At 51.9% G+C, this 16,128-nt stretch overlaps 1 protein-coding gene across 1 annotated transcript in view; it reads right to left on the bottom strand.

The window, feature by feature from the left end:
• Nucleotides 1–16,128, bottom strand: part of Shank2 (SH3 and multiple ankyrin repeat domains 2) — a 523,081-nt gene that overhangs the window by 383,914 nt on the left and 123,039 nt on the right. The window contains exon 9 of the mRNA XM_029557122.1: nucleotides 10,429–10,545. Coding sequence (XP_029412982.1) covers nucleotides 10,429–10,545 — 117 coding nt within the window. The remainder of the gene's footprint in view (nucleotides 1–10,428; nucleotides 10,546–16,128) is intronic.

The following is a 16,128-nucleotide window of genomic DNA, read 5'->3' on the forward strand; positions in this document are numbered from 1 at the left end:
GGTAAGAGGACTAATTGGTTCTTCATGAGATAACGTTCTCTTCCTTTCCACACCTGACGTCCCCATGAGCCACCATGAAGGTCTGTTGGGTCTTCCCACCTTTCTGAGTCCTTTCTTCCCTTCTTTTCTGTGTCTTTCTGGTACTGGCCAGAGCCTCGGCGTGCTTTCTCGGGTGCTCTGGGCTTCCTGACTCTTTCTCTAAAGCCCTCGAAACACCATGGCTGCCTGACTGCCATGTCCCTGACTCCAGAGGGTTGACTGAAATGACACGGCCCTTTTCCTTCATCCTCCTCCTCCAGGCAGCTGTGCAGATTCACATCTAGCCTGGCCTTGGTTTTTTCTTTAAACTCTAATAAAATTGTCCTCAAGCTTTCATTTGAGTCCATTCTTAAACTCTTTTATTAATGAGATTCAGAACCCCAAGAGGGGACCCCGATTTCCCCAGTGTCATACATTTCAGGGAACACTTCCAGCCAACTATCTTGAAATTAAAGGGCATGGATCCGAGTGACTTAATAACAGTTACGCTTCAACATAGATGTGCGTGTATGTGTGTGCATGCATGTGTGCAGATGTGTGTGCACGTGCGTATCTGTGTGCTTGTGCTCATGCATATGCTTGTGTGTGCATGTGTGTATTCACATGTGTTTGCATGTGCGTATGTATGGGTACATGTATGTGTATGCATGGACCTGTGCATGTGTGTGCACGTGTGCGTGTGTCTGTGTTCACATGTGCTTTTACATAAGTATATGCACGTGTGTGTGCATGTGCATGTATCTACATGTGTGTATGTGTGCTTATGGGCCTGTACATGTATATGTTGCATATGCTTGTGCAGGTATGTGTGTATGTGTGTATGTGTGTGCTCACTGTGTATATCTGTGTGCGTGTGCATGCATGTGTGCGCTTTGTGCTTGTATGTGCAGGAGCCTTATGTGTATGTGTGCATGCCGTGTGCATGAGTGTGTGCATGTGTGTATGCATATGTGTGCATGTGTATTATAGATGTGTGCATGTGCGGGCACGTGTTCTACACCTCCCTGTCCCACCTCACTCACTCTAGTGGATGACAAGAGATCACAGTAGGGAGGTGGAGACGGGCAGGGAGGCCTCTGCTTAGCTGGGTGACGAGAGGATGAAGGTTTGGGAGAGAAAACGGGCACTCTGCAGCTCAGGAGGGGGCAGAGGAACCCTGGGCGCTAATGCGGACCGTAGCCATGTCGCCACGTTCCCTTGCACACTTGGCTTACAGGCAGCCCTCCATCCTTTCAACAACATCAGTGGAGACACCTGAGTGATTGGCGTCATTTTCCTGAGGACCAACGCATCCGAGTATCATTCACTGCCAAGTTCTCTCTTAGCACAGATTTTCGGAGATGCTTGAAAAAATGTACCTTCACCGGAAGGAGGCTTTCTGAAGGCCCTGTGGGTCTGGCTCCACCGGCTGTGGGGTACCATCCTCACAGTCTGGCTCCACCGGCTGTGGGGTACCATCCTCACAGTCTGGCTCCACCGGCTGTGGGGTACCATCCTCACAGTCTGGCTCCACCGGCTGTGGGGTACCATCCTCACAGTCTGGCTCCACCGGCTGAGCCCCCGCCTTCTTTCCCACTTTGCAGATGAATGGACAGACCGAGAAGGTGTGGCCATTTGTGCCTACCGGGTGGACAAGCTGAGGCCACGCCAGTCTCCAGATGGGGAAGGAAAGCAGGTCAGGGTCTCTGTGAGCTTGGGACAGAGGGGAGATATGAGTGCCCAGCTTAGGACAGGCCGTTCTGAAGATTCTCCTGTGGCCTGTGGAGGAGGAAGGGGGAGACTGATGGGGTGGGGCAGGCGGTCAGGAGGCTGAGCCCTGGTAACAAGAAGCTGTGGTCCCTGGCAGCAAGATTCCCACAGAGGACAAGCACAAAGACGCTGCACAGAAGCAGCTGGGTGTGAGGGAAGACAGGAAGTCAATGTGGGGCTGGGTGAGGGGGGCTGCTGGGGACCAGGTTGGGCGAGGCAAGTCTTGGGGTACACGAAGATCTTGGGGGATTTGCAGTAGGGACTGGTCTGTACAGTCCACACTGCTCTGATGCTCTGCAGGAGGACCAGAGGGACAACAAAGGGAAATTCCTGCCTGGGCAGTGAATATCATGGTCCCGGGACAGGGGGCAGAGGGCTGGGCAGGTGAGGAGGGGTCAGGTGGGTTATCAGTGGGGGACAGACTTGGATGAGCGGGACGGGGCATCAGGGGTCACCTGGGTCTCAGTCTCGAGCTCCAGGAAAAAATCACTAGTTACACAGTGAGGAGGAACATATGGACTGGGCCTCCTAGGAAGCCGGATATCACTGTGAGAGCCGCTGGGGGACACTGACAGAGTGGTCTGCATTCTAGAAAGCACCGAAGACCACAGACAGGCCTGGCCGATGTCACCTCAGGACAGAATCTGTGTACCAGGAGTGGGTGACATGGACGCCAAGAGACGCGGCTGAGAGGTGGAGGGGACAAAGCTGCGGCTAAGAAAACACTATATGGATGGGGCTGCCAGGGCGGGAAAGATGGATGTCTGACAGATCACATCTTGGAGGCATGGCCATTGACTGGGCTTGCATGAGGATGGTCGGTGAGCCAGAAAAGTGTGCTGCCAAGGAGCTGGGAGAGCGGATGTTTATATCAACCTCAGGCTGCAGGTAGAGGAGGAAAGGCTCCAACTCAGAGAAGCGGGCTCTGTACAGAAGGACCCACACCACAGCCAAACCACAGACTCCTGGGCCCAGAGCAGCTACACTGAACGTCACAGACAGGAGTCACTCCCGGGCCCAGTGCAGCGACACTGAACGTCACAGACAGGAGTCACTCCCGGGCCCAGTGCAGCCACACTGAACGTCACAGACAGGAGTCACTCCCGGGCCCAGTGCAGCGACACTGAACGTCACAGACAGGAGTCGCACCCGGGCCCAGTGCAGCCACACTGAACGTCACAGACAGGAGTCGCACCCGGGCCCGGTGCAGCCACACTGAATGTCACAGACAGGAGTCACTAACTATCCCACTATGAGGCAGGACCTCATTTCTAAGACCTAAGAATGAAGATGCACTGGCTCAGGCCCCTGGAAAGGGCTGGTGTGTAAATGGTTGGAACAGAGATGTCATGAGGGTGAGGCTGTGACCTGGTCTTCCCCTTCAATAGCGCACCCCCCAAACAAGGACTAGGGTAGTTGACACTGTCTTAAATCTTGTGGGGTACTAGTGCTTCTGCGTAACTTGTGCCCCCAAGGTTCCATCCCACCCCACTGGATGGTTACAGTACATTTCCCCCAAAGCCTGAGGAGGATGTGATTGGAAGGCTGACCTCACTACTTCCTGACAAGTTGAGCTTTGGTCACACCAGATCTGTTGGTCAGCATGAAGGAAACACCAGCCAATGGCATCTACCAGGGTCTCAGAGGAAGGACTGTGTGGACAGTGTCTGTCCTAGATAGCTTTAACTTTCAACTTGACACAGCCTAGAGTCACCTGAGGAGGGAGTTTCAATTGAGGGATTTCCCAGCAGACTGGTCTGTGGGCATGTCTTTGGGGGATTGTCTTGATTGTTAATTGAGGGTGGAGGGCCCAGCTCACTGTGGGTGTGACATCACTCCCTGGGTAAGTGATCCTGGGCTGTATAACAAGGCTAGCCAAGCATGGGTCTGTGAATGAGTCAGCAAGCAGGGTCCCTCTATGGTTTCCCTCCAAGTTCCTGCCCTGAGCTCCCTCAGTGATGGACTGTGACCTAGAGGTGTAAATAAACCCTTTCCTCCCCCAGGTTGCTTTTGGTCAGATTATTTTATCACAGCAGCTGAAGTCAAATTAGAGCACCATCCATCCAGCGAGACCAACAGCCACCGGGCCCAAGGAGATGATGACCCCTCTAGATGGCCCCAGGGAAGCAGCCACAGAGTACACACACACACACACACACTCAAAGGCTACTCCCAAGAGGCAGGGTATGTGTGCATGTGTGTGTATGTGTATGCATGTGTGCCTCTGTTGGCATTATGCATGTGTGAATACATATGTGAGTGTGTGTGTGTGTGTTTACATGCCAGACAAGTCAGCCTGCTCTAGTAACCTTTCATATTTACAATTCTTCTGATCCTTCATTAACCAGGGCACTGCTCCCTCCCTCTGGAACTCTTGGGAAGCCAGCGTGGGGCCAGGGAGCCCTCAGATTAGAATCAATTTACTGCCTACAATCAAAGACCTAATTAGTTGATTGCATAAAAGGAAAGAAAATATTCTGATCACAGTATCAAGTTATTAGAAGTGTGGAGCTGAGATCTGGGTGAAGTTGATAAAGAAGGCATAGTATTTCATGTACCTGCTGGTTTCCAGATCTAAGGAGAGGCTCATTAAAGATAGCCATCATCATTAGCAACATCACCACCATCACCAGCATCAGCGCTACCATCACCTCCATCACCACCACCATCACCATCATCACCATTAACATCATCACCACCATCATCACTACCAGCACCTCCATCACCACCACCACCATCAATGTCATCACCATCTCCACCATCATCACCATTAACATCATCACCACCATCATCACTACCAGCACCTCCATCACCACCACCACCATCAATGTCATCACCATCTCCACCATCATCACCATTAACATCATCACCACCATCATCACTACCATCACCTCCATCACCACCACCACCATCAATGTCATCACCATCTCCACCATCATCACCATTAACATCATCACCACCATCATCACTACCAGCACCTCCATCACCACCACCACCATCAATGTCATCACCATCTCCACCATCATCACCATTAACATCATCACCACCATCATCACTACCAGCACCTCCATCACCACCACCACCATCAATGTCATCACCATCTCCACCATCATCACCATTAACATCATCACCACCATCATCACTACCAGCACCTCCATCACCACCACCACCATCAATGTCATCACCATCTCCACCATCATCACCATTAACATCATCACCACCATCATCACTACCAGCACCTCCATCACCACCACCACCATCAATGTCATCACCATCTCCACCATCATCACCATTAACATCATCACCACCATCATCACTACCAGCACCTCCATCACCACCACCACCATCAATGTCATCACCATCTCCACCATCATCACCATTAACATCATCACCACCATCATCACTACCAGCACCTCCATCACCACCACCACCATCAATGTCATCACCATCTCCACCATCATCACCATTAACATCATCACCACCATCATCACTACCAGCACCTCCATCACCACCACCACCATCAATGTCATCACCATCTCCACCATCATCACCATTAACATCATCACCACCATCATCACTACCAGCACCTCCATCACCACCACCACCATCAATGTCATCACCATCTCCACCATCATCACCATTAACATCATCACCACCATCATCACTACCAGCACCTCCATCACCACCACCACCATCAATGTCATCACCATCTCCACCATCATCACCATTAACATCATCACCACCATCATCACTACCAGCACCTCCATCACCACCACCACCATCAATGTCATCACCATCTCCACCATCATCACCATTAACATCATCACCACCATCATCACTACCAGCACCTCCATCACCACCACCACCATCAATGTCATCACCATCTCCACCATCATCACCATTAACATCATCACCACCATCATCACTACCAGCACCTCCATCACCACCACCACCATCAATGTCATCACCATCTCCACCATCATCACCATTAACATCATCACCACCATCATCACTACCAGCACCTCCATCACCACCACCACCATCAATGTCATCACCATCTCCACCATCATCACCATTAACATCATCACCACCACCATCACCATCATCGCTACCATCACCTCCATCACCACCACTATCACCATCATCACTACCATCACCTCCATCACCACCACCATCAACATCATCACCATTATCATCAACCCATCATCACTACCATCACTCCATCACCACCACCACCATCAACGTCATCAACATCATCACCATTAACATCATCACCACCATCATCACAACCATCATCACTACCACCACCTCCATCACCACCACTACTATCAACGTCATCATCACCATCACATCACCATTATCCCCATCACCATCATCACCGCCACCACCATCACCATCATCACTACCATCACCTCCATCACAACCACCACCATCAACGTCATCACCATCATCACCATCACCATTATCACCATCAACATCATCACCATTAACATCATCACCACCACCACCACCATCCTCACCACCATCATTACATTCAACATCATCATCACCATCATTATCACCATTAACATCATCACCACCATCACCATTACATTCATCACCATCACCATCATTACCAGTACCATCATCCTTCTCACCACCATCACCATCATTAACACCAGCAGCAGCAGCAGCAGCAGCACCATCACTCTTTTCTTATCACCACCACCACCACCATCTCTGTCATCACCATCACCACCATCACCATCACCACCACCATTATCATTATCACCATCATAATCACCACCATCATCACCACTATCACAAGCAGCAGCATCACTGTCACCAACATCATCACCATCATCATCATCATCATCATCATCACTATCACCAGCATCACCAGCACCACCACCATCACCACCACCACCATTATGATCATCACCATCATAATCACCACCATCATCATCACCACAATCACAAGCAGCAGCAGCATCACCGTCACCACCACCACCACCATCACCATCACCACCACCAGCATCATTGTCACCATCATCACCACAATTACAGCCACAAGTTGCTGAGCCTCAACACACACTGCATATCACAGACCTTTGATTCCTACCCCAACCTCTTGGCAGCCCTGTGACTCAGGCCCTTGCCCACATTGCAGATGAGAAACACAGGCTCCAAGAAAGACACAGATGCCCCGCAGCACAACCAGGTCCCAGTTCACACTGGCAGAGCAGTCAGCCAGGCTCCTCACACGTCTGGTCCACTTCCCTGACTGACTTCTGACCTCCTTCCCCTGAACCCTGCCTGACTCCCGGGGGGGAGTCCCCAGCATGCACACGTGACCCCACTTTCTACATCACATTGCTGGTGTGGTCTCTGTCGTCCCTACCTGAGCCTGCACAGTCACATATATCATCACATGTGTGTAGAGAAGGGGACATGGGCACAGGTTGCCAACAAGATGATGATGCAGTGGGGACAGAGACATAGGGGAGGGATGAGCGGTGTGCAGCCCGCGGCAAAGGCTGGGTCCTCCGTTCCTCCTGGACAGCTGCCCACAAATACCAAGCGCCATCAGGTGGCACAGGGCTGAGATTCTCAGAGCTGCACAGAAGCAGCCTCTTTCACACACAGTCAGACAGTGTCAGGCTGGGGAAGGACGGAGGGCAGAGACTGAAGACCCCCCCAGCATCCATGGAGGGACAGACCCTGAAGCACTTGGTGACATGCCGTTCAGGGGCTGTGGAGCCGATGACTCCAGTGCCTATGAGCCAACATGACATCCCTGGATGTGACACAAGGCAGGCAGCCAACATTCCTGGCTGTAGAGGACAGACACATGGGCTGGAGCTGGGCAGCAGCAGGCTGCCCTGATGATCCCAGCACCCTGGGAAGGCATAGCTGTCCCCACAGCTGCTCAGACTTGCTGGCCTGGGAGGTAGAAGTCACCCAGCTTTGGGGAGGAGAAAGCCTGTAACTAAGAGGGGAGAGAGAGGCAGGTGCAACCTTTCACTGTAAAGCTTGGCCAATAGTGGGGGCCAGATCACCCTACTGCCTACTGAGCAAATAAATTTCCCTTGCAATGCAGTCACACTGGTTATGACCTCTTGCCTTGAGTTGCATGTGCACCATGTTTGTGGATCTCACATGCTACCACAGGGCTCAGGCAGTGCCCAAAGTGTAAAGTGTTTGCCAACCTGCCCTGTAAAATAGTAAAAGTCAGCTGGCCTCTATTCTGATAGTGTACGGGGGAAGCCTGGCCAGCTGGGGACCCTCCTGGGGGTGCTGAGGGCCCTCCGGGAGGTGGAGACAGTGCTGGAGTTTATGGAGTGACCCCCCCCAACAGGGTCAGCTGCATAAACAGCTTAGAGTATAGACAACCTGATAAAATCCCTCATATACCCCCTCAAAGACCATCATGCCTGCAATTCTTTTAAGTGGCAGAAACCATGATTTCCTGATTAAAATACGCTCAAAATACACTGGAGAAAATTGAGGTATGTTTTCCCTTCTCAGGCAATCATTACAAAGCAGATGTTGGCACAGATGTTTCTCTAGGCCCAGCCAAGCCTCCTGATGTGTTTTCTAATGCAGCTGAGTATTCCCACACTTAACGAGGATTCCAACATCCACACACCACAGGGGACCCAGAACCACTTGTACTGACACACTCTGAATGTATGTGAGCCAAGAGCACCGAAAGACACTCCAGCTGCAATGCTACCCCAACCTCACCCACCTAGACCTGGCAATAGTCTGCCAGGAAAGACACCCACAAATTCTACCAGGTCAAGAGAAGGCTTGACTGGGCATGGACTATGTCAACAGGATCTTGAAGGATGCAGAGTTTTCCAGGGCAAAGGATCCAGGAAAGTTACCGGTTAGAAGCAAAGTGGGATCAGGGAGCAGACAAGAGGATCTTCGAACAGACTTGGGTCATTGTGGGCTAAGGCTTGAGTTGTCACCTGAAGCCACAGTCAGCAATGGGGTGGGATTATGGTGTGGAGACTGGAAGAGAGCCACAAGGGTAGACTCCGGGGGACTTCTAGCACAGCCCATCCACTGAGACCCTGTCAACTGGCCAAGAGCGAGTCTCCCCACTGCTCTCTGCCGAGCTGCCTGGGGCTGTGCCCACAAGTCACCACTCTCCAGACTTGATGTTTCACAATAAGATGAAAAGCATGTGGGAGTCGAGAAGGCCTTTAGTGAAGGTGTTAACTTGACCTTGGGAACTGCTGGACAGTTCCTACAGCCTCCTGGGAAGAGGGAATCTCAGCTGAGGAATTTCCCAGATCAGATGGCCTGTGACCATGTCTGTGGGGGGTACCGTGGCTGATGATTAATGTGGGAGGGCCAGGGCCCATGGTGGGCAGCACCATCCCCAGGCAGGTGGGCCTGGGCTGTATAAGAAAGTTGGCTGAGCACAAGCCAGGGAGTGATCCAGTAAGCAGCGTTCTTCCACGGTCTCTGCGAGTTCCTGCCCCGCCCTCCACCAGGGATGGACTGTGACTGGGAATTGTAATCCAAATAAACCCTTGTCTCCCCTAACACTCCTCAGAGTGTTTTTATCACAGCAATAGAAAAGCAGGCTAGAACAGGTATCGAGGACAGTCTCCTGAAGCTGACTCCCACAAGCCACCCACATCCTTTGAGCGGCCACTCTTCCTGCCCCTCCGGTGGGGCACACTCTCTTGTCTCCCCTCCACACCCAACCCACAGTGCTCATGGTCCAGGAGTCAACCTCCAGCTACTGAGGGGTCTCTCTCCTGAAGAGCAGCAGCCCCAGCCTCAGGGCTTCCCAAACACACCACCACAGGCCAGACACGGAAGCTCTGGGGGCGTGTGACTCTACTTAGGAGTCTGTCCCTGTGAGGACCAGAAGCCAGGGCTGGACACTTAGGTCACTGCAGTACTGGTCACAAGGACCCAAAGCAGAATAACCCATGTATCCACCCTCAGACGGGCAGATGAGCAAGTGTGTCATTCCCACAGCGGGACAGGAGTCAGCCTCAAAAGGAAAGGTATCTAACACTTGCCACCACAAGGTGGACCCTGGACACGGTAAGGACCCAGAAGACCGGTTCATGCAGGATCCCACTCCTAGGAGGCCCCCAGTGAGTCCTCAGACCCACGAGGGAGAAAGCAGAGTGGGGTGCTGGGGCCTGGAGAGGGGTAGGGAGTCAGTGTTTCCTGGAGACAGATTCAGTCTGGGAAGATGGAAAGTTGTAGGTAGGAGTAGATGGGGACAGCTACCCAACACCGTGAGCGTGCTGAATGTCAAAGAGCTGCACCTAGAATGTTTAAAAGTTTTACTATTGCTATGCTATTTTTTAACTATCATTTACTATGTTATTTATTTACTATCTGCTACTTTGCTACGCATATTTGACATGGTGAACAGGGGCATGGGGGCTTAGACAGGGGCAGGGTGAGCAGAGCCGGAACTCAACCGAGGGGAAGAGGAGGTCCCAGCTCCTCCCGGGAGGAGGCAGACAGCAGTCCTAGAGTGTGGCCCAGGGCTGCTCACGGCTTCATGCCTGGTTTCCACTGAGGCAGTAGGTGAGGGTCACCAGCGACACTCAGGCCAGGCTGTCCATCCTGTGCCCAGTGCACCCCGGGGGTAGGATTGGGGATATACAGGCCACTGACCTGGTTGTAGAGAGCACAGATGTGCAGGGCTGTGTTCCCTGAGGCGTTCTGTGCACTCATGTCCGCGCCATAGAAAAGCAGGTGCTCCAAATGCTGGACGTGACCATACCTGCAGGCCTGAAACACAGAGATTACATGAGACTTCAGTCCCCTGCTGACCCAGACGCAGAGGCTGTGTGAGACCCCAGCATCCCCTGCTGACCCAGGCACAGAGGCTGTGTGAGACCCCAGCATCCCCTGCTGGCTAGGTCCAAGGCACAGAGGTTGTGTGAGACCCCTGCATCCCTTGCTGGCTGGGTCCAAGGCACAGAGACTGTGTGAGACCCTGGTGCCCTCTGCTGGCCAGAACCAGACACAAAGGCTGTGTAAGACCCTGGTGACCTGCTGGGTGGGTCCCAGACACAGAGGCTGTATGAGACCCTAGCATCCCCTGCTGGCCAGACCCCAGACATAGGGGCTTCGTGAGACCTTGGTGCCCCTGCTGGCTGGGCCCCAGACACAGAGGCTGTGTAAGACTGGCATCAACTGTCCCCAGTCACAAACCCATGTCCAGTACCCTTCCACTTATCCAAAATGGTGGCGGGGCCCCTGGCACACCACAGCACACTCAGCCTTGTGGACTGAGGCCCACAGACATCACACTCCTGTACCCCAGGTTCCCAGTTGTGGGTGACGAAGAGGATCCCCTGAACAGGTGGGAACCTGTGCTCTTGGACAAGAGGTCTGAAGGAGCCCCGAGGTTCTTCCCATGTGGGTCCAGGAGCCTCTGAGAGACACAAGTCTTTTCCTGACCTGGGTGCCAAGCTCCATGAGACAGATCAGAATGCTTAGCCTGTGTTAGTGGTCCATGCTCCCAGGCAGGGAGGCGGCGTGCCACAGCCATGGCTCTGTGGAGGGGGTGCCTGCACCTCTCCTCCCACAGGAAAGGACAGCCTCATGTCACCTTTCAATGCAATCCAACCTTCCATAGGAGCCAGGGCAGGGCAGCCCCACCATGTGCGGCACTCCTTCCTTCCCAGTCATGCCAGGGGCCGACACGGTGAACTTTGAGGCCAAACAGACCTGGACCAGGGCCCGGACATCTTGTTAGCAGAACTGTTACCTCGAGCCTATGGAGCCTATGTTCTTGTCTGTGAGCAGGAACAATGCCCCTCACGGGTTTGTACGAGGTACAGGGAACAAGGACTTTTACAAAAGGACCTCATACAACACTGGGCCTAAAAAGCAGATGCAGTCCACCCCATCCCAGCTCAAAAGGGCACAGAGGCCACTGCATGGGTGACTGTCAGTGTACACCACTCAAGCTCAGGCAGCGGCTTTGCAGAAGGTGGGGTGTGTGGGTTCTGATCAGCACTTCCCACCAAGGCCACACCATTATGGCTGCCAGGACTTGCCCCAGGTCACCAGACCATCTCCGATCACTGTACAGAGTACACTTCACCTCAGTGGGGTCCACAAGAGGAAGCCTGGTCAGTTAAGAGTGAAGAAGACAGAAAGAGGCCAGCACTGAATCAGATCAGTTTTTAAAAGCACCTGAAAAGCATCAATTTACATACCCTACGTGCTCTCGGCCTGCCTGGCCCGGCGACTCCACCTCGCTCACAGTACCTGCCTTGTCCTGGGGCTGCCCTGGCCAGCTCTTGATGGTCCAGAGGACCCAGATGAACCCTGATCCTGCAGAGGTATGGGCCATGGCCAGGTAGCCAGCAGCCCCATCATTCAAGGCAAGGAAAGTTTTGGAGGGGGGAACCTCAGAAATCCTTGAGGTGGGAATGGCTGTCAGAACTTCTGGGAAAGCACCCTTTAAAGCTGCCAGGGTACCACACAGGGGAACAGAGAAGGGACGGGAACAGGGAGACCCAAAGGCTAAGCCAGAAGACCCTGCCAGGGCCTAAGCTACAGCGTCCCCACACCACGCCAGGGCCTAAGCTACAGCGTCCCCACACCACGCCAGGGTTTTTCAGAGACATTAAAACAAAGCCTAATCTTCCCACCCCTTCAACCAGTTTGAGCTGGAAATTTTGCTCCCTAAATTGAAGAAACAATTTGGCTAATCAGCTCTCTGAGAAGGGCTTCGGGGAGGAAGCATTTTGCAGCAGCTTAATTTAATGGCTCTGTAGACAGTTAAGAGGGGAAACTCTGTTACCAAAGGCACACGGAACAATTAATCCCGACTCATTACACCCCTTCCCAGAGTTAATTTGAATTTATGGGGTTTGAAGTCACTTTCTTGGGATCCTGTCACATTTCTTCACCAAGGGTCAAAATAAGACAGAGTGTGGTAGGGCTGGGATGAGTGTCCCCAAGAGCCCTCTTCATGTAAGTCTTCCGTTTACATGCTTACTGTTTAGCAATAAATAAAACCAAAACATTCACAAAAGTGCAGAAACCCAGGGTCTTCTTTTTGCCAGGCATCCTGTTAAAGGGTCACCTGCAGTCGGGGATCACCAAACAGATGCATGCATGAGGAATTCAGGCTGGTTTCGCTCTACTGAGGAGGGGACCTGAAACACAATTCAGGAAATCTAGAGCCTTGTGGTGCTGGCTTGGAATGTGGTATCAGCATGAACCCAGGTTATATGTGATTACTTTATTAATTGACTGTTTGGAAACAGAGTCTCACTATGTAGCCCTAGCTGGCTTGGAACTCATTATGTAAATCAGGCTGGCCTTAAACTTGTGGTGGCCCTCCTGTCTCTGCCTCTTAAATGCTGGGATTAGAGGTGTGCCTTGCCATGCCTGGATAAGCTCATGGTTTTTGATTTACAGAGAAATAACCAAGTGGGGACAGTTGGCCCTCTGTATGCACAGACTCCAGAGCTGGAGCGTCCATCAGCCACAGACCAAAATAGTTAGGAAAAACTTGCATCTGTATTGAATATGCAGAGGTTTTCTTGCTACCATTCATTGATCAATGAAGTGGAACGGGTATTTGTGAAGTGGGGATACCCCGTGAGGTGTGACAAATGAGGCAGCCGATTTCAAGTACCCAGGAAGGAATGCAATTATGTCTTTATTGTCTGTTATTTTCAGTTTACCTTATTGTATTTTGAGACAGGATCTTGCTCTGTAGCCCAGGCTGACCTAGAACTCGGCATAGCCAGCCTCCTGCTTCAGCCTCCCAGGCATTGAAATCACAGGTGTGAACCGCCACACCTGGCTGTATTTTGTCTTTTCTACACTAGAGAGATTCAAGGCTCCTAGAGAGGTGGTGATTGAAATGACAAAACTGACCAGTTTATACTAGCTGACTTTTGCTTTATCCTGTGTTTCCGCCCAGCTTCCCACAACCCCCTGCTCATGTTTGCTAACAGCAGCCAGACAGGCAGAACTCTCACACAGGCAGTTTTGGGGAGTACATTGTTTCTACAATACTTGGGAAGTTACAACTAGTCAGGTAACATGTCCCCTCCCTGCGTCTCCATGGAACCCGTTGTTTCTGCAATTCTGAGAAGCCTGTTTTCCCTAACTGAAACTTAGATGCATTTTTTTTTTTTAAACTGTAAACGTCTTTATGAGTTCACCTGGCCATGGTCTGGGGTGACTATGGTGATCTGATGTGACTATGGTTATTGTCTTTGCCCCTGACATGGTGCAGTTGTGCTTTTAAGCTTTATAAACCCTGCCCTGCTTCTCCTTGGGGTCAAGAGTTCTTTCAGACCTTAGTCTCCTCTTGACTGCTAGCTAATTATTAAAGGACTCTTGATTCAACCACCACTATGAGGCGTTCCTCGGTGCCTTTTGTTTCATACTATGGTGCTTTCAGGACTGAGGCAGGAGAGGAGCAAGAGGAGCCTGAGATAGCCTAAGTCAGAAAGGAAGGATCAGATTAGAGCATGCCGCCCTGGTCAATCTTGAATGACAATTTGATCAAATATAGAATCACCATGGAAACAAACCTCTGTAGTCTCTAGATTAGGTTATCTGAGGAGGGAAGACCCACCCTGAATGTGGACAGCACCATCTCATGAACTGGGGTCCTGGACTGAAAAAAAAGGAGAATGCAAGCTGAACACCAGCGTCCATCTCTCTCTGCTTCCTGACTGGATGCAACGTGAGCGGCTGCCTCCCATCCTGCCGCCATGCCTTCCCACCACGAAGGGCTCAACATGTGAGCCAAGATAAACGTCTTCCCTTCAGTTGTTTTTGTGAGGTATTTAGTCACAGAAACCATAAACGTAACTCAAACAATGCCCAGAGTCATTCCCGAGGGCACCCACTGGCCCGGGTTGGATGCTAACACCAGGTGTTAATGACCAATATCCTGGATACAGAGAAACCTGAATCTACCTTGTGAGGATTTAAAAAGAACCTTTTCATCTGAGGGGAAGCCCACCAACAGATGCAGCAGCAGGAATAATGCAGTTAGAAGAGCTCCACCTGGCGGGAGAGGCAATCAACACAGACATGAAACGTCCCCACAAGTCAGCCTGTGAGAGGACACTCATGGGCCAACAGCCTCGGAGACCACCCCAAAGACCTGTGCATCACAGTGGGGAAAGAGTGCCTCTCTGTTGCTGCGATAAAACACTGACTGAAAGCAACTTGGGAGTGTTCTAGTTTGCCTTCAATTAAAGTGACAAAATGCTATGACCACTACCAACTTGGGGAGGAAAGGGTTTATTCAGCTTACATCTCCTGGGTCACAGTTCATCCGGGAGCCCAAGGTAGGAACTCAGGGCAGGAACCTAGAGGCAGGAGCTGGAGCACAGGCCGTGGAGGAACGCTGCTTACTGGCTTGCTCCCCTGGCCCCTGCTCAGCCTGCTTTCTTATGCAACACAGGCCCACCTGCCCAGGGGTGGCACCATCCACAGTGAGCTGGGCCCTCCGACATCAATTAGCAATCCAGAAAATGCCCGCAGACATGGACACAGGCCAGTCTGATGGAGGAAATTCCTCAAATGAGGCTCCCTCCTCCCACAGTCTCTAGTTTGTGTCAAACTGACAAAAGCTAACCAGCTTAAGTAGCCATGGGGGCAGACTGGCAGGTGCCACGCACAGGAATGTTACTGGTCATGAGTTGCCTGACAGGACACAACGCCAAGAGTGAGGCACAGCAGCTCAGTGACAGTTCTTCCACAGCACACTGGGTGTCCTCATGATGCATCAGAGGAACCCAGATAGAAAGGCCATCTAGAAAGTCACTGCCCTGACATCTGCAGGAGACCCAGAGGGGATAAGGGAGGGGCACCAGGTGGCACGTGGAGCTCTCCCACAGCAAGAGTCCATGGACCCAAGATGTACCCTCTGGCCATTGGAGACATTACTGGGATAACTGAAAAAACCCAACCTGGTCTGGGAGGGAAGTGCGTCAGGAGGTGTCTGTGTCTGTCTGCCTTCGGTTGCAGGCCTCCCTAACGTTACGAAGTCCCTGCAGATGTTTACAGTTCTGAAAAGAACACTTTATGCAGATATACTGGACATTAGCAAAGGATGAAAGCCAGACCCTGTCCTCCGACCATGACGGAGGTCAGAGAGCAAACCAAAGTCAGGATAAAAACGCTACCTTAGACCCTCTCCCCTTCCCACTTCCTGGTGAGCATTCTGGAAAAATGTATGCTTGGGGTACTCAGCCACATCTACTGCCCCTGACTGCCCCGGGGAGGGCTGGAATATGTATTTGGAAGACTGTTCCCTTGGGTTCTAGTTCACACTAGCTGTGCCCACAGCCGGCCGGCCACTTACCAACCCCAGGATTT

Source organism: Nannospalax galili, unplaced genomic scaffold (assembly GCF_000622305.1).
Source record: "Nannospalax galili isolate Female #2095 unplaced genomic scaffold, S.galili_v1.0 scaffold1307, whole genome shotgun sequence".
Lineage (NCBI taxonomy): Eukaryota > Metazoa > Chordata > Mammalia > Rodentia > Spalacidae > Nannospalax > Nannospalax galili.